Source organism: Lissotriton vulgaris, chromosome 7 (genome assembly GCF_964263255.1).
Source record: "Lissotriton vulgaris chromosome 7, aLisVul1.2, whole genome shotgun sequence".
Taxonomy (NCBI): domain Eukaryota; kingdom Metazoa; phylum Chordata; class Amphibia; order Caudata; family Salamandridae; genus Lissotriton; species Lissotriton vulgaris.
This window is the reverse complement of record NC_141695.1, coordinates 135,615,095-135,634,932: the sequence shown is the minus strand read 5'-3', so window position 1 is coordinate 135,634,932 and position 19,838 is coordinate 135,615,095. Positions and strand designations below refer to the sequence as shown.

General features: G+C 46.3%; 1 protein-coding gene across 1 annotated transcript in view; it reads left to right on the top strand.

The window, feature by feature from the left end:
• Positions 1-497: 497 nt before the first annotated feature.
• Positions 498-19,838, top strand: part of LOC147701008 (phospholipase A2 inhibitor and Ly6/PLAUR domain-containing protein-like) — a 97,750-nt gene continuing 78,409 nt past the window's right edge. Inside the window, exons 1-2 of the mRNA XM_086929834.1 lie at positions 498-648; positions 8,276-8,395. Coding sequence (XP_086785960.1) covers positions 522-648; positions 8,276-8,395 — 247 coding nt within the window. The 5' untranslated portion in view covers positions 498-521. The remainder of the gene's footprint in view (positions 649-8,275; positions 8,396-19,838) is intronic.

The window sequence follows — 19,838 nt, the reverse complement described above, 5'->3', positions numbered from 1 at the left end:
GAACCCCAACCAGGCAAATACCAGCATTTGACCCATCAGGGCCCACGTGGCCTGCCTGGATCTTAGCTGAGGGGCTCGCAGTGATCTTACGCAAGGGTCTAGTCAAAAATACATTGGAACATCTTTTTGAAATATAAATACCTCTAACATCTTTTGCAAGCTAGAAACATTATTCCCAAATGACCATCAAACAGAGGCCGAATTGTGATGCTGAAAAAGCATGCAGAGGGTCAGATGGGCGACGCCACCCTTCCTCCCCCAGGCCTCTCCAGAGCCCCAAGCCGTGCACCAATGGCCGGCGACCTGCTGATTGCAGGTGTACCAACAACGGAGGGAGGGAGTCTGTCACCAGCACCCAACTAAACTGACAATTCTTGTTCCACCCCTAACCATGCATGAGATTTCTAAGAATGAACCGCTGCTAAAAACACAGAACTGATCACTGTGGTTAAAGCAGCTAGAAATAGAACACTGGACGCAAGCCCCACCCTGGTACATCTCACGCTATATACTCCCACCCCATGGGCCCTCCCCACACTCTTAGCGCCAGAGGACCAGAGCCCAGACGCACTCAGCTCCACCTGTTCTCCTGTAACATGAGGGTCATTCTGGCTGTCACCTGTATCCTGTCCGCGCTGCTGGCTGAAGGTGAGGCGTCTTCTCTCCTTCACTTACACCTCTGTGCTCTCCTCCCTGTAATTGAAGGGCCCCCTCCCTCTCTGCTGCCTGTGTTCTCTCTGCCCTTGTGGCTCAAGCTCCCTTTCTCTATCTCTGCCTCTAACGGCTCTGCTCTACAGGCTAAACTCTCTCTTTAACCTGTATCCTCGTTGCTCTACAGGCTCTTTCTCTCTCTCTCTCTCTCTCTCTCTCTCTCTCTCTCTCTCTCTCTCACTCTCACCTGTGTCCTCTCTGCCATACAGGCTGAAGACGAGTCTCTTTCTATATAAATAAATAACCTGTATCTTCTCAGATCTACAGTCTGGAAGTGAAGTGCACTCAGGGCCGGCTTTAGCGCTGGTGGCGCCTGGTGCGACAATCAATTTCGGCACACACCATGACCCCTCCTCGGTTTCTCTCACTACCACCAGGCAAAAGTGTCCTTCATCCCTGCAATTATATGCTATTGCTAAACATAGCGCTCGCCCCCTGAGGTCGGCACCCCCTCCACAGGTCAGCGCCCAGTGCGGCCACACATGTCGCACTGCCCTAAAGCCAGCCCTGAGTGCCCTCTCCCACCCCTAGTCTGTATTCTCTCTACTCTCCTGGCAGAACGTGAGGTGCCCTCTCCCTCTCTCTAACCTGTATCCTCCCTACCCTCCTGGTGGATTGTGAGGTGCCCTCTCTCTCTCTCTAGCCTGTGTCCTCCCTCCTTTCCTGGTGGAAGGTGAGGTGCCCTGTCCCTCTCTCTAGCCTGTATCCCCCCTCCTCTCCTGGTGGAAGATGAGGTGCCCTCTCTCTCTCTGTCTTTCTCTCTCTCTCTCTAGCCTGTATCCTCCCTACTCTCCTGGTGGAAGGTGAGGTGCCCTCTACCTCTCTTTAGCCTGTATCCTCCCTACTCTACTGGTGGAAGATGAGGTGCCCTCTCTCTCTAGCCTGTGTTCGCCCTACTCTCCTGGTAGAACGTGAGGTGCCCTCTCTCTCTTCTCTCCAGCCTTTATCCTCCGTACTCTCTTGCTGGAAGGTGAGGTGCCCTCTCCCTTTCTCTAGCCTGTATCCTCCCTACTCTCCTGGTGGAAGGTGAGGTGCCCTCTCCTTAGCCTGTGTCCACCCTACTCTCCTGGTGGAAGGTGAGGTGCCCTCTCCCTCTCGCTAGCCTGTGTCCTCCCCACTCTCCTGGTTGATTGTGAGGTGCCCTCTCTCCCTCTCTGTTGCCTGTATCCTCCCTACTCTCCTGGGGGAAGGTGAGGTGACCTCTCCCTCTCTCTAGCCTGTATCCTCCTTACTCTCCTGGTGGAAGGTGAGGTGCCCTCTTTCTCTCTCTCTCTCTCTAGCCTGTATCCCCCCCACTCTCCTGGTGGAAGTCGAGGTGCTCTCTCTCTCTCTAGCCTGTATCCACCCTACTCTTCTGGTGGAAGGTGAGGTGCCCTCTCCCATACTCTAGCTTTATCGTCCCTACTCTTGTGGTGGACGGTGAGGTGTCCTCTCTCTCTTCTCTCTGGCCTGTATCCTCCCTCCTCTACTGGTGGAAGGTGAGGTGCCCTCTCCTCTCTAGCCTGTATCGTCCCTACTCTCCTGGTGGAAGGTGAGGTGCCCTCTCCCTCTCTCTAGCCTCCTTGCTCTCCTGGTGGAAGGTAAGGCGCCCTCTCCCTCTATCTAGGTTGTTTCCTCCCTACTCTCTTGGTGGAAGGTGTGGTGCCCTCTCCCTCTCTCTAGCCTGTATGCTCCCTACTCTCCTGGTGGAAGGCGAAGTGCCCTCTCCCTCTCTCTAGTCTGTATCCTCCCTCCTCTCCTGGTGGAAGGCAAGGTGCTCTCTTTCTCTCTCTCTAGCCTATGTCCTCCTTACTCTCTTGGTAGAAGGTGGGGAACCCTCTCCCTCTCTCTAGCCTGTATTCTCCTTACTCTCCTGGTGGAAGGTGGTGTGGCCTCTCTATCTCTCTCTAGAGCCTGTATAATCCCTACCCTCCTGGTGGAAGGTTAGGCGCCCTCTCGCTCGCTCTCTCTCTCTAGCCTGTATCTTCCCTACTTTCCTGGTGAAATATGAGGTGCCCTCTCTCTCTCTCTCTCTCTCTCTCTAGCCTTTGTCCTCCCTCGCTCCTCTCCCTCGGGCTGAGTGGTCGCTCCCCAGTGTCCCTCTGAGACATCCGGTATCGTTGTGCTGCATTGCATTCTAAAACTGCCTTATTATTTTTGCCTGCTGTCTGCCTGGTCGCCGCTTAGCTTTATTTGCACTTTCCTTATTTAATATTGTTGCTTTCACTCTGTTTGCGCGTTTGCCACAAGCGCTCCGCTGTGCTCCCCCCTCCGCCTCCATTTTGTATGTTGTTGTCGTCGTCTGTAGCCCGCCCCGCCTCCCAGCTGAGCCGCCCTCCCACTGACTAGAAACAGCGCTCCCTTACCTGAAGGCGCCGTGACTCGCTCCTCTCCCTCGGGCTGAGTGGTCGCTCCCCAGTGTCCCTCTGAGACATCCGGTATCGTTGTGCTGCATTGCATTCTAAAACTGCCTTATTATTTTTGCCTGCTGTCTGCCTGGTCGCCGCTTAGCTTTATTTGCACTTTTCTTATTTAATATTGTTGCTTTCACTCTGTTTGCGCGTTTGCCACAAGCGCTCCGCTGTGCTCCCCCCTCCGCCTCCATTTTGTTTGTTGTTGTCGTCGTCTGTGGCCCGCCCCGCCTCCCAGGTGAACCGCCCTCCCACTGACTAGAAACAGCGCTCCCTTACCTGAAGGCGCCGTGACTCGCTCCTCTCCCTCGGGCTGAGTGGTCGCTCCCCAGTGTCCCTCTGAGACATCCGGTATCGTTGTGCTGCATTGCATTCTAAAACAGCCTTATTATTTTTGCCTGCTGTCTGCCTGGTCGCCGCTTAGCTTTATTTGCACTTTTCTTATTTAATATTGTTGCTTTCACTCTGTTTGCGCGTTTGCCACAAGCGCTCCGCTGTGCTCCCCCCTCCGCCTCCATTTTGTTTGTTGTTGTCGACGTCTGTAGCCCGCCCCGCCTCCCAGCTGAGCCGCCCTCGCCCCTCCCCCTCCACTATCCATATATGACAGTAGTTCCCGCGCGCAGCGTTCGCGCCCCAGTCGCGCCGAAGGTGCGCCAAAGGTAAGCCCGTCTACGCCCGTCTGCGCCTGGACCGCGCCCAGCGCCAGACCCCCTGGCACTCGCATTACCCGGCCCTCCCGCATTACCTACGATGCCACCACCCTCCTAGCCCTTAACCCCGGCCGTCCCCCCAACTGCGTCCAAGCCGCTCCTGGACACACCCATGGACCTTTCTCATGCTACTCCTGCAAATTCATCGGCACCGTCAACAACTCCGCTACGATCACACCTCAGATTCCCGACCCCAACCACCTACAATGCATCTTGCTTAACACCCGATCGGTCCACAGGCACGCCATTGACCTATGGAATCTACTAGACACCATCTCTCCGGACGTCGCCTTCCTTACAGAAACATGGATGAACGCCTCCTCCGCCCCAGACATCACCATTGCCATCCCAGAAGATTATAAGATCATACGCAAGGACCGTACCGGCCACACAGGAGGAGGAATCACTATCGTCCATAAGAAATCCATCCACATCTCAACCAGCTCTGACGTCAATCTCGCCAACTCTGAACACCTTCACTTCCAGATCCACATCGACCCCAAGACCACACTCAGAGGCACCCTCCTTTACAGGCCACCAGGACCCCGCGCACAATTTAGTGAGGACATCACGGACTTCATCACTCCACACGCCCTCCCCTCCAAAGATTACATCCTTCTGGGAGACCTCAACTTTCACCTTGAAAAGAACAACGACCGCAACTCCACCACCCTTCTGGACAACCTCGCCAACCTCGGACTTAAACAACTGGTCACTTCCCCCACCCACATCGCAGGTCACACTCTCGACCCTATCTTCACCTCCAGCAATCATGTCTCCTTCAGCCACACTACGGCTCTCCTCTGGACTGACCACAGCTGCGTTCACTTTACCTACAACAAGCCCAAACCCAACAACCACCCCCAACCAACTCTGCAAAGAAACTGGAACAAAATCACCATCGACCAGATCTCCTCATCACTCCTTCTAAACCCCCCAGCCCACTCCTCAAACCCCGACCAAGCCGCCACCAACCTCACCCTATGGCTATCCAACAGCGCCGACATCCTAGCACCACTGAAAAAACGACAAAGCAAACTTGGCAGCAAGAAGGCCTCCTGGTTCAACGATGATCTTAAGAAATCCAAGAAACTCTGCCGCTCCCTTGAGAAGGCCTGGAAAAAAGACCCAACCACCAGCACCAAGGACGCCTTCAACAACGCCACCCGCATACACCACCAACTGATCCGAAAAGCCAAGAAAACCGCCTTCAAGGAACGACTAGATAACAACGCCCACAACAGCAAGGAACTTTTCAACATCGTCAAGGAATTTACCAATCCCTCGGCCAACTCTAACGACATCACCCCCTCTCAAGCACTCTGCGACTCCCTATCCTCATTCTTCCACAACAAAATTGCAGACATCCACAACAGCTTCGACAACCAACCCGGAGACCAACCCACCCAACCATCTGCTGAACCTTCACCACCCTCGAACATCCTTAATGACTGGAACCCAATCTCCACTGAGGACACCATCCGCCTGATGAACTCCATCCACTCAGGATCCCCCACAGACCCATGCCCTCACCACATCTTCAACAAAGCAGACTCCATCATAGCACCGCACCTCCGAGACGTCATCAACTGCTCCTTCAAATCCGCCACCTTCCCGGAAAGCTGGAAACACGCTGAACTCAGCGCCCTTCTGAAAAAACCCACAGCGGACCCCACCGAACTCAAAAATTACCGCCCCATCTCGCTCCTTCCATTCCCGGCCAAAGTCATCGAGAAAGCTGTCAACAACCAGCTCGCCGCCTTCCTCGAAGCCAACAAATCCCTCGACTCCTCACAGTCCGGCTTCCGAGCAAAACACAGCACTGAGACCGCCCTCATCGCAGCAACAGACGACATTCGAACTCTACTGGACAATGGAGACACAGTCGCCCTCATCCTCCTCGACCTCTCCGCAGCCTTCGACACAGTCTGCCATAGCACCCTTCTACAGCGCCTCAGAAACATCGGAATCCAAGGAAAAGCACTGGAATGGATCACCTCGTTCTTCACCGGAAGAACCCAGAGAGTCCGCCTTCCACCATTCAAGTCAGTGGCCACTGAAGTCATCTGCGGCGTACCACAAGGATCTTCACTCAGCCCCACCCTTTTCAACGTATACATGAGCCCCCTCGCGGCCATCGCCCGCCAACACAACCTCAACATCATCTCCTACGCGGATGACACTCAACTGATCCTATCACTCACCAATGACCCTAGCACCGCCAAAACAAACCTACACGAAGGAATGAAAGAAGTAGCCGAATGGATGAAACACAGCCGTCTGAAACTGAACTCAGATAAAACAGAAGTCCTCATCATAGGTACCTCCTCCTCCGCATGGGACGACTCTTGGTGGCCAGAAGCCCTTGGAAAAGCACCCATCCCGACAGACCACGCACGGAACCTGGGCGTCATCCTGGATTCCTCACTTTCAATGAACAGACAAGTCAACGCCGTCTCCTCATCCTGCTTCAACATTCTTCGCATGCTCAAAAAAACATTTCGTTGGATCCCCACCGAAACTAGGAAAACGGTCACCCACGCTCTGGTCACGAGCCAACTGGACTATGGAAACACCCTCTACGCCGGGACTACCGCTAAACTCCAGAAAAAACTCCAACGAATCCAAAACGCCTCAGCCAGGCTCATATTAGACATCCCGCGTAAAGAACATATCTCTGGTCACCTGAAAAACCTCCACTGGCTTCCCGTCAATAAGAGGATCACTTTCCGGCTCCTAACCCACGCACACAAAGCACTCTACGAAATCGGACCAGAATGCCTCAACACACGACTGTCCTTCTACGCCCCCTCCCGCCAGCTTCGATCTTCCAACCAAGCCCTCGCCACTGTACCTCGCATCAACAAGACCACCATGGGAGGTAGATCCTTCTCCGACCTGGCAGCTAAAACCTGGAACTTACTTCCCACTTACCTTCGCCTTACCCAGAACCACCTAGCATTCAGAAAGCAACTTAAAACGTGGATATTTGACAAGTAATTCCCCACCCCTCCTTAAGCGCCTTGAGACCCTCTGGGTATGTAGTGCGCTATATAAATTCTCTGACTTGACTTGACTTCCTGGTGGAAGGTGAGCTGCCTTCTCCCTCTCTCTCTAGCCTGTACCCTCCCTTCTCTCCTGGTGAAAGGTGAGCTGCCTTCTCCCTCTCTCGCTCTCTAGCCTGTATCCTGTCTACTCTCCTGGTGGAAGGCGAGGTACTCTCTCTCTCTAGCCTGTGTCCTCCTTACTCTCCTGGTAGAAGGTGAGGTGCTCTCTCTCTTTCTCTCTCTCTCTCTTAAGCCTGTATCCTCCCTTCTCTCCTGGTGGAAGGTGAGGTGCCCTCTCCCTCTCTCTAGCCTGTATCATCCTAACTCTCCTGGTGGAAGGTGACGAGCCCTCTTACGGGCGTGTATCTCTGCTCTCTTGGATGAAGCTGACATGCCCTCTTCCTCTCTTCAGTATGTATTATCTCTGGTTTTTAGTCTGCGGGTGAGTGCAACTGCCTCTCTACACTCTTTATCCGCCGTGTCCTCTAGGCTGAGAAAAAATTGCCTTTCTTTATTCAGATCCCTGTTCTATTTACTCAAAGTATTTGCCCTCATCCTAAGGTGTTCCTTCCTGCACAAAAACAATCCTAGACACCCTTGAACCATGGCACAAGTGTCCCATTGGTGGTCCTTGGTCAGCACACAGAGGTCTATTTACTGAATTATCATTCAAGGCAAAGCAGCAGACAGAATTGCTGCACTGTGTTGCGTGAGAAGGAGAGGGCAGGACAGTGCCTTACCTACAGAGATCTGGCCCTTTCCTCCTCACTCCCAAACGCTGGTGCCTATTCAGGCTGGCGATCACCACGCGCACACTTTTGAGAAGAGCTTTCTGCGTGATTCTAGAGTAACTTTTGTACTGGAACGGTGCCATTCCTGTACAAAATTCTATGCTTGGACTAAATTTAAAACGCTTCCTGTTTTGTAAGTGCGCTTTACACATGGAAAGTTGTAAAGAAATAAAAACATTTCTCCTTCAAAGAGCCTATTTTATAAGGGTGTTAGCTTCTGATGCAAAGCTCTTTTTACTTATTTTAGTAGATAGGGTTTTGTTTCAAACACCATGGGTGGGTTTATGGGAACCTCCAAGCACCACCCATGGAACGCCCCCTTAGTGCTGCGTAATGCAAATTATCACTGGGCCAGGTTACAAACAAAAGCACCAACTAATTGGTCCCTGGAACCACTGTGGTTTTCAAATGCTTTTACCCAGGCGCCTAGTTGTGCTGTTCTACTATTTCTAAAAAAAAAATATATATATATGTATTAAAAGACTGATCTATGAGATTAGAGTTGCTGACATTTCAGCAATCTTTGCAACACGTCGGCCCTTTCAAATATCTGAAAAAAACAAAGAATGACCAACATCATCTTATCCATGTTCAGAAATGTTTTCTCTTCTCTTTTATTTTTCCAGTGAATGCCCTCTCATGCCCAACATGTTCTAACACAACTGCTTCGACTTGCACGGGGACTCCACAGAATTGCACTTCCCCAGCTAATACTTGCATTGCATTGCTCACCGAGAGCAGCGCTGGTAAGTTTACATTTACAAAACGAAGTAGTCCTGGCTCTGGTTAGGATCAAGCATGATAAAAGGGAGAACAAGCATTTGCAATGCAATAGGTCTTGCATTTGTGAGAGTTAGAGCTATTGGTGTTGTAAATAACAATGTATTTTACCCATGTGTTATGCCCGTGGTGGCCGGTGTAGCGGCGCCGTGATGCTTAAATAAAATGCACCATTATACGCTGAGGCAGAAACATGAAAGCGGGTGTTGTGGTGTAACATGAACTGCAGCACCCGTGTTGTTAAAAGTTTTGCGTGCGGCGGCCTGTGTAGTGAGCGCTCTGGTGATTAAATAAACAGCGATTGGTACTAGGAACAGGCAAGCAGGAAATAAAAGAAGTAGACAGTAACCGCCTTGGCGGTGGCTTCTGCAAATGTAAAGAGATGTCTGCAGGGACTACAGACATCTCTCAATTGTGGAGGGCAGGATAAAGTCAGGGTGGTGAACATTAAGTTATCTGTAACCTTGTTTGCCTTTACTCTGACCACCAAACCTTAAATCAGGTCACAAGGGTCTTATTTAGGGTTTGGCATAAAGAGACAGCAATTCCACTCTGCCAAGCTGTCATTGCCCACGCTGTTTAGAGTAGGGTATCCGCGGTGTTACACTGGGAAAGTATTTGCTTTCTCCAGTGGCGGTAACCCCTAACCAAGTGGCTCACTTCCGGAATTTGTTTTCTCTGACCAAAAATGTTTACAGAACAGGTGCTTTAAACAGTTCGCCCACTTAACAAAAAGTTCACGCTGTGAAGGGAACTGTTCTGGCAGCGCTCCCTTCATATGCAGGCAAGGATCTGTAAATACAGTGGGGCAGATTTACAAGCCCCTTGCGAGACACATTTATGCCGTCTTTGCGTCACTTCTGTGACGCAGTGACAGTGTAAACCATGCGCTCTAGGGAGATGCGTCATGAAGTGAAGCCCTGTGCCACATTAGACCCGCGTCAGGTTTAATGTATGCAGGGTGGGGGTTCTGTCGGAAAAAGCCTCGAAAAAGTGACGCAGTGAAATCTACCAGATTTCCCTGAGTTTTGGGATACTGAGGTAGATGTTTTGGGGTGTTTGGGTATTTTAAGGGTTCAGATATAGTTTTGGGTTATGGGGTACAGGGGTAGATTTAGGGTTTAGGGATAGGTATGGGTTTTGGGGTACAGGGGTATTTTTAGGGTTCAGGGCTAGGTTTGGGTTTTGGGGTATATGGGTATTTTTAGGGTTCAGGGGTTGGGTTTGGGTTTTGGGGGACAGAGGTATTTTAAGGCTTCAGGGCTAGGTTTGGCTTTTGGGGTACAGGGGTATTTTTAGGTTTCAGGGCTAGGTTTGGGTTTTGGGGTACAGGGGTATTTTAGGGTTCAGGGGTAGGTTTGGGTTTTGGGGTACAGGGGTATTTTTAGGGTTCAGGAACAGTTTTGGGTTTTGAGGTACAGGGGTATTTATAGGGTTCAGGGCTAGGTTTGGGTTTTGGGGTACAGGGGTATTTTTAGGGTTTAGGGATATGTTTGGGTTTGGGGTACAGGGTATATATATAGGGTTAAGATGGGTTAGTGTTTAAGGGCGTTGGGGTATTTTAGGGAGTAAGGGTGGGTTATGATTACAGGGTGCAGGGGTATGTAAAAGGAGCAGGGTGGGATTAGTTTTTAGGGTGTAAAGGGTAATAAAATAGAATAATAAATACAAAAAATATAAATAATGCAATTTAAACTAAATTAAAAAATGTATATATATATATATATATATATATATATATATATATATGTATACATATATATATATATATAAATACACATATACAAACATATATTTGATGTTTTAATAATGTACTTTTACAATGTATATGACTTTACCACACATGCATTTGCATTTTAATGGCATGCGTGATAAAGTCATATGCGTTGTAAAAGTTTTAAAAATGAACTTTTTTTTAAATTGAAAGCTGAAATTTACTGCAACGTGTTTGCGACTCATTCTCTCCCCGGAGAGGTTGCTGGAATAAATGACGGCTTGGTGTAGTCGTGGAACAACGCACCGCCAGACAAAGAGCACCTTAACTGCCCGAAACAGACCCTGTAAGCAATTTCATCGCAAGGCATCAGGGCAGCGGCAGCCGCCATGGACTGAACCCTGGTTCTGGCTCCAAACAAACTCGTAAAAGGCTTGTGAGGGACTCGTGCAGCGGAAGAATTTGGCAGAAACAATTAAGCATTACCCACTGAAGGGATATTACAGACAGGCTGTGGGATAACTAAAGGTACCAGGATGCTCGACATTGTAGTAACGCCCACTGGAAGGATTGACATTTAAATGAGCAATGACTTGGCCCTGCTAGTTGGATCGCGGCCCCACGATGCATGCCCGGCTCCTCCTCTGAAGAAGACCAAATTTGTATGGTCGAAATGCATCAGGAAAACTGAACTTTTTTTTAAATTAAAAGCTGAAACTTACCACGATGTGTGTGCGACTCATTCTCTCTCTCCGGGGAGGTTGCTGGAATATATATATATATATATATATATATATATATATATATATATATATATATATATATATATATGAAAAAGGTTCCTCCCCAGCTTGCTCTGCGCTCGCAGACACCACCTCCACGCCAGCAGAAATGAGGACTGGACCATCAGAGTCAGCAAAAAATGTTTTATTATCCTTCAACAGAACCAGCGGCACGTTTCGAGCAGAAAGCCCTTGTTCACACTGCAACATGTTTGAAATAATTATGCTTTTTTTATACTTGCAGTGATACTGACACCACGCCCTAGTGGTGTCCACCAAAACCACGTGATTAACAATAAATAGTGAAGAAATACTATCGCTGGTAACATTTCTCGTTGGCTGATAATGCAAAATACAAACTGCAGTTACTGGTTAAATCCAGAAAGTAACACAAGTAAGATTGATGAATGCCAGATCTAATATCAAACCATGTAAACATTTTCTTATATTGCAAAATAAAATTTCGACTGGCATATAAGATCCTAGTCTGTGCAAATATGCATATATCTCTCGTAGCAGCGAAAGTTAAAGTGCAATAATTGTCTAAAAAAGTGCATGAGTGAAAGAGTTACAGAAAAATGCAAAGTTGCATAAGAACAGAGATACTCAATAACTAAATATGCCTACATATTGTATTGGATGTTAGATAAATAGTATTATTCAATTCAAAGCTCTCTAAAAAAGTTTCAGATGGTAAAAAGCTATATCAAGAAAGTTAAAAATGAAAATATGTATAAATAGTACCATATTTCATATATGTACGCACAAACACATCATCATATCAAAAAACCAAAATATATTACAAAAAACCTATTCTGAAAACAACAACTCTCACAAACTATTTACATTATTCTTATATATATACACATATATATACACATCTATCAGTTCATCTCTATATACACACTTGGTTGTATCTACAGCTATATACACCCTCCATTTCTACAATAAAATTATTTCATTGAATCCTAGAATAATACAGTTTGAATGTAGAAAAAGGTGCATATCCAAAGACAACCTTATAAAGTGCATAGTGTACAGAAACATAAATATGTGTCTATCGGAACATCACTTATTTATCGAAACAGTACTGTAGGGTATATATCTCGCAATAAGTCTCCTAATAGGGAACCTGACTAGGAGTGCGCAGGCTACATGTATAGGAAAACTGGATTAGTATAGAAGACTCAGATAGATAACTACACCAGAAAGCTTACAAAAAATGGTGCATTTCTTCAATGTTGTTTAGCCCGTTTGGCCAACGGCTATCGAGTTCTAGGATAAATCTAGATTCCAATTTTCTAAGCTGTGCTTCACGGTCACCTCCTCTTCTTAGATAAGGTACAGCCCCAATCACGAAATAACTAAGGCAATTCAGATCTTTATTGTGGGTAACCCGTTTGAAGTGCCGTGCGACCGGGTAAGTCGGGTCACTGTGTAGAATGGCCCACAAATGCTGTAAAATTCGGACGTGCACCTGGAGCTTAGTGCTGCCAACAAATCTAAGCCCACAGGTGCACGCCAGAACGTAAACAGCATGATCTGTCTTGCAAGAATAGTTGCCATTGATGGTCTTGGCAACTGTGCTGAAAGGGGTATGATAATGTGTGGTGGTGACTCCGAATTTACAGGCTCGGCAACTGGAGCACTTGTAGAATCCTCTGGTGGGGCGTATCCACTGTGTTTTTGTTTTTAATTCAGGGGCTGCCTTATCCAGATAGTTGCCCATGGTTTTAGCGTGTCTAAAGGTTACAGTAGGGGAAGATGGTAATCTAGTATTGAGTATATGGTCGCTCAATATTATAGGCCAATTTTTGTTGATAATGGACCTAATTTTTCTATCCTCCCTACTGTAGGTGGTAATAAGACGCGGGCAATCTAACTGGGGTTCTGTATCAGTAGGGAGTTCAGTCTCAGGAGGAGATATGGAGAAAAGACTTTCTCTGGATCTAGAAAGGGATTTAGTTAGTGCTGCATTTAAAATGCGCTCAGAATAACCCCTAGCTTTTAACCTAGTTAGAAGTTCCCCTAGACAGGTGTTAAAGTCAGAAGGGGAACTACAAATCCTCTTCAACCTGAGAATTTCACCATACGGGATTCCAGATATAGTGTGTTTTGGGTGCATACTGGTTGCGTGCAATGTAGCATTGCCTGCAGTCTGTTTCCTGTGCAAAGTGGTGTTCAATGTACAGTTGGTGACATACACCTCAACATCCAAAAATTGAATGCGATTCTTGTCAATATGAGCTGTGAAATTAAGGTTAAGGGAATTGTCATTAATGTCATGAATAAAAGACAAGGTTTCCTCTTTACTACCTCTCCAAAATGATGAAAATGTCATCAATGTACCTCAGAAAGCAACTAACGTGGCCCTCCATGCACGCCTTGTGGCGCACATTGAGGACCTGCTCCTCCCACCAGCCAACGTGCAAGCACCATAGCTGGGGGAGAAGCAGGCCCCCATCGCCACTCCTCTAAGTTGCCTGTAAATTTCTTTGCCAAAAGAGAAAATATTGTTGTAGAGGCACCATTCCATAAGACCTAAAATGACCTTGTTGTGTTCATAGTACAAGATAGGTCTATTAGATAGGTAGTGTTGTACAGCAGACAGTCCTTGTGTGTGATCTATGCTGGTATACAGCGACTCAACATCTAACGAGATAAGCCACATATCACTCTCCCATTCAATTGCAGAAATTTTAGTTATAAAATCACTGGTGTCACGGGTAAAACTGGGGAGTTGTTTTACCAAGTCCTGAAGAAAAAAGTCAATATATTCTCCAACTTTCTCACCCACACTGCCTATCGCTGATACAATAGGCCTGCCCGGTGTTGGTTGCACGGCCTTATGTACCTTAGGAATAAGGTAAAGGGAAGGCAAGATGGGAAAATTCACATACATAAATTTGTACTCTTCAGATGATATTAGGCCTTCTCTCTTCCATTGGCCAAATGACTTGTGCAATTTGGATGTCGCTTTCTCGTACTCTTTCTGTGAGGTCTTAGCATAGCATGAGGGGTCTTCAAGTTGGCGTTTGGCTTCAATGATGTAGTCTTGCTTAGGCCAGATCACCAAATTACCCCCCTTATCTGATTTCTTAATCACTATATCAGGATTGTTGCCTAATTTTTTCATCAGTTTGTCATAAGCAAGTTTTATGTGTATCTCTTTCTTGCGGTGTTTGTTGTTTGTTTGAGTATAGAGTCTTTTAATATCATTGGTGACGCAGTCGTGAAAAAAGTCAATCGCATCTTTGGGCATCAAAGGTACGAATTTGGATTTGCTACGAAAAGGACTTAAACCAGCTCCTCTTTGGGGGATAGATACTTGTCTTAAGCGACTCTGTGTTGCGTCTTCAAGATTTGTTTCTGTAGTGTCTGATGAGCTAAGTAAATCATTGGCCTCTAAAAAAGTATGAGTGTCTGATGCTCGTAATGCTAGTGGCCCATCAGGTTCAATCTCCCCATTTCCGTTATTTGGAATATCGAGATCTTTGGCAGATTGCAAAGCAAAATGTTTTTTTGATTTCAATTTTCTTATAAAGCAAAAGAGGTCAACTCTAGTCATGGTATAGTTGAAACTTTGTATTGGAGAATAATTCAATTCTAATGAAAGCAATTGTTCCTCTGCTTTGTTGAGGGTGACATTAGAGAGATTAATAATAGTGTTGTCAATTAACGGCGTTTCCCCCATGTTTTTTTCTTTTTCTTTTGCTGTTGCTGAGGACCGGCGTTGTTTCCCTCTGCGCCGTCGTGCTTTCCGGCATTTATTCCTCCTTTGCCTGCTTGTGAATTGGGTTGCCAAGACCTCAAAGTTTGGAGCCTCTCCTCTACTACAAAGTCCATTTCCTGCTGGAGATTCAATGTTTCCAGTCCCATTAAGTTTAAATCTGAGCTGGTGGAGCCAGATGACAATGATTCCACACTAGATGCGCTTGTTACTGATGAGTCTGTAGTTTGGTCGGCCCCATCCACGTTGACAGCACCAGATGCTGTCATACTGGTACTGGTAGCTGCGGTTGTGTTATTGAAATTGGATCCAGTGGCATTTTTCTTTTTCGTATATGCCTGTCTTTTGGCTATGTTGTATTTTCGAGAAAATGTAAATATCCTGCCATATCGGTAATCATCAGCGTCACGAATGAATTTGGACGCCTTATGGACTTTGATTTTTTCCTCGTGTTTATGTAATTGTTCGTTCATATTATCTGTCAGTTTCTTAATTTCTGAAGCATCCGGGCAAGCATTTATTTCCATTTCTATAGCCTTAATTTGTTCCAATAATTTTGCTCGATCACTGACAGCGTATTTGATCAGTATACAAACTAAGTTCATGGACGCGGCCAGGTTGCTTTCCCCTCATTCTTGCAACATTGCCGGGTCTGGTTTATCGAAGCTTGGAGCCAATAAAATTCTTAATCCCCGAGGGACCCGACCAACTTCCTCATATTTGCTTAGGGATTTGTGTTCCCACCATTTTGTACATTCAGCTTTGCGCAATTTCAATAGCTCTTTAAACAAATGTTTTAAATCCTTTGTTTGCAAATTGTTATGATCACTCTGCACCAGTTCTTTGTTATGATTTGTAGAATTGTCTGTCGCATCAAACAATGTCAGAGCGGCTTCTTCCCGCTGTTTATCTATTTCCTCTTTGTCCATGTTGGTATCGGTTCTGTTGTGAAATAAGGAGTTTTGAGCGAGCAAACGTAATTCTTATGCTCGCTTTCTATGGCTGCTGCTACTACTTCACCACTGGGTGATATTGCGATTGAAAACACTCACCGCTCGTAGATAGCGGGAACTGCTCCGCGATGTGTTTAGAGTCGGTTCAGGCGCCTGTCCATTCCGGTTGCCCCCTGAGAACTCGAATCTGTTTTTGTTTGATTGTAGGAAAATGTTATACCGTAATGCCATGGTAGGGAGTTTGTACAGCGATGAAAGCACTGCGTTTAACCGCAGACGAAAGGGGTTACTGAGAAGTAATTAGGGGACTGTAGAGGGAAGAGACGGGGTGGGTAGGCTTAAAGAAGTGAAGGAACAGAACGCTGTGCTGTGCTAGTGTTTATATAGTGTTTGCCCATATACCTATGCTGCTACAAAGCGCTGCGTGGAACAGGAATGGCCAGAGAGGTAGGAAATCAGCCTGGAAAGGGGGAGCTAGTACTGGGTCGCAGTCCCCCTATCAGCATGAAGTTAGAAGGCCAAGGGACAGAAATAAAACAAAAAATGTAATCTCTAACCATTATTTCCAAAGTAAAAAAAACGATTGTAAAGACATTCTCATGTTTTTTTTATACAAGAAGTGACTGACCTGAAACCATGGAGGTGGTTGTTCTAAGTGTTTGAAAGCCAGGCACTTCTGCTGCTAGAAGGAAGCCATGTGAGACATCTCCTTCCCGGGTGACTTCTCCGAAGAGCTGGCTCCAGGCTCAAGTCACCAACAGCATAGAATAAACTTCCATGCAGCCTAATGTTAACACATAATGACAGGGTCCTGCTCAGGATGTGTCATGGTTTCCTCGAGTCTTTCTCGAAATCAACGGCTATAAGTACAAAGTGCATATTTACGCACCGCTTGCAGGTTTTCAAGACACATAAATAAAAGCTATTGTCATTTACAATGCCAATAGCTCAAACTGTCATAAATGCGAGACATATTGTATTGCAAATGCTTGTTAAAATTGTCCTGCTCACTTTCAGAGCATACAGAGCAGTAGGTCCAAAATAAAAGATTTAGCCAATTCCACTCCTGGGACCTTGAGATCCTCATCTGCAAATCTTCTCAAACCCTTTAGACTCAAAACCAAAGGAAGTCAATGCTTTGCTCTTTTGGGGACCAAGACTTGGAACCAACTCCTCAGTTATTTGGGATTTATTGAACCTGAATCCATTTTCAGAAAACATCTAAAGCCCTGGATCCTTTTGGCCCCTGACTCATTGTGTCACACATTTATTCAGTGATTTGATATTCTGGTTAGTCAATTTATGATGAACCCTGTTTTTACTGTGTAGAGACAGGATGCTCCACGCGAGGCGACAGTTGTGCCTTATAAATGCAATATTTATTCAAACCTGTACTACAGCCTGCAGTGGCAGGCCTGAGGCATGTTTGAAACAGCTACTTTAGTGGCTGGCCCAATGAGTGCTACTGCCCGCTAGTAGCATTTAATTTGCAGGTCCTGGGTACATATAGTACCATTAACTAGGGACCTATAAGTAAATTAAATATACCAATTTTGGTCTAGGCGAATTTTACTGTGTTAGGAAGAGAGCACCAGCACTTTAGCACTGATTAGTAGGGGAAAAGTGCACAGAGTCCTAATGCCAACAAAAATGAGTTCAGCAAATTATGAGAGTGAAGGCAAAGATTTGGGGTAATACCACACTGAGGATGTCAGGTCTAACAATATTCATACACAATGTGTACTATTAGAAAGGACCGGGCCCTTCTCCACTTTTTCTAACAGAGAATTAGACATTTTGGGCTGATTCACCAAGGTGTACAGGAGTGCGTAAAAGGTACTCCTGTGGTACTCCTGTAGTACTACTCTGGTACTCATGAAAAATGTTGCGAATCAACCTATCTAGTCTGTAGTTTCACATATACAAAGTGCCTATTACAGTTACTGAGACATCACAAGCTGAGTTAGTTACATACATTTTTGAGGGTACGTATTAATAGTACGGTATGAGATGCTTAAGCATTATGAAAATGTCTAAAGTGTGCCACTAGGGGCCTGATTCTGATGTGGGTTCAAAAGCTTCCCGACTGAATCGGTTTGGAAATGTTTTCCGACCCACTCGGATTAGGAGAGACCGACCGACGGAGTACGATGCATCCGGATACCTCAAGATACTATTTCGTTGGACTCCCATTGATTTCAATGGGAGCATATGTTCCTAACTGCATCATAATTGGGCCCTGAGTCGGGAAGACACATTCCCAATCCGATTGGAATGAGCAAATGCCATTAGGAGGCCTTCCTAATTGCATCAGAATCAGGCCCTAGGTGGCAATGCTTTCCTAACCGCATCAGAATCAGGCCCTAAATTGTTGGTTAGATTGCTCTAACAGCACAGAATCATTACTACCCGAAATCTGAAAATGGTGATCATTTAACACCTTGGAATGTTTACCATATAATGTACTGCATTATAGTAATATAATCCATTACAGAGTGTACAGAGGGATTGTTGCCCTGTATTTATAGATACACTACTTATGTGAATTGCTGTCCATGCTCTGTAATGGCTGACCTGTAAAGCACGCACTGCATTCTGCTGTTACCATTAAGCTGTTGGCTCTCATCAATCTTGGCAAAGTACAATGAGTAATACCTATCAAGGCTAAGGGTGGGCCGAGTTCACTGAATTTCACCCCGCAGAATTCTGCAGAGTGACTGAAAAGCGCCGCAAAATGCAGCGGAGTTCTGCGGGACAGCCACTAAAGTCGGGAAAATGGGAAGCACAGTTCTATACAAAGCTCCTTTCTTCACTTTGACAGAAAGAAAAAAAGGAGTAGCTCCTCTTATGTTATTAACATTGGAAAAAGTGAGCGTGACAAACACATTAGACATTATGTATGAGCCTGCACACGCTGATTACGGCTTCAAGTTTACTAACAGTTGTGGGAATGCTGCATCCATATGCAACACGCTACATTGCTGACAATGAAAGGGAAACATCAATTATTGCAACCCTCATTGCACGGTTGGACACCCCTGTGCCAAAGACCAGGAAGGAAGCACTCACAGTGACCCACTGCATGTGCTGCTGCTCTCAGGAGCCAACTGCCCGTGTCCTAATCGAATGCTGATGAGGAGGTAAAAGGTCATCAAAATTAAGCGCATCAGTTCCAGTTGTTCATTAGAAGTGTTTAATGAGCTTAATTAAGAAGTACAACTCACCTTTCAACTTGCAGAGCTGCCGGAGAGAGTGCTAATTATATTTATATATTACATTTATATGGCGCAACAGCTACCCTGAGGGTTTCCCGGCGCCTTGGATCTATGTTACTAGAGAGAACAGGGGGACAATTATTGATCGAACAACCATGATTTTACTCCCTTATGGAAGCGGAGGTAACAGGATTCTAATCGCAGTTGCGATGGAAGTGAATTCCACAATACTGGTGCCATGTAGGCAAAAAAACGACCACCTAGTCGTGCTCTATTAACCTTGGGAACAATGAATTTAGCCTGGTGCATTGAGCGTAGGTTACGTAAGGGCAAGTATTTCTGGGCAATCTTACATAAATACTCCGGGGCTGTTCCTGAGTTAATTTTGAACATGTAGCAGAGTGCCTTGAACTTTACTCTACTTGCCACTCTCAGCCAGTGCAAATTCTTGAGATGTTCTGTCATACTAGTACGGCTTATAAAAAGAAAGCACTTCCACTCACTCGGTTGTTAGTGTTTTCTTCCTTGAGGCCATTACTCCACATGTCGAAAACCTCATATGACGTGCAGTCGGCTTCTTTGTTTCCCATGAAGGATATAGAAACCCCAAGTTAGTTTATTTATTGTTTGCTGCTTGCATGAGGGAATAATAGTGATGTACATCTGATGTCCTTGTACTTTGGTCTGGAATGTTGACACACCATACTGTAGAAGTAGGCCTCTGAATTGAAGATGAACGAATAGCATTGTTTCCATTTGGCGCCCTTTTACAGGGGTCACATCCAGTCTCTACTGTGTTTAATTCCATTGCACTTAGGAGTGACTTGTAGGTGTATACATACAATGGAAAACCATCTCCGGCGTGCAGAAGCACTGCTGCGTAAAGTAGAATCCCGGTTTCTGTATCAAAGTGAGCCAGAATTTAACACCTTAAGTGCTGCAGTCGGCCAACGGTCATCGCGAGCACTACCTCCCCAGTGCGGCGCATGACCGTTGGCCGACGGGCCAGCATTTG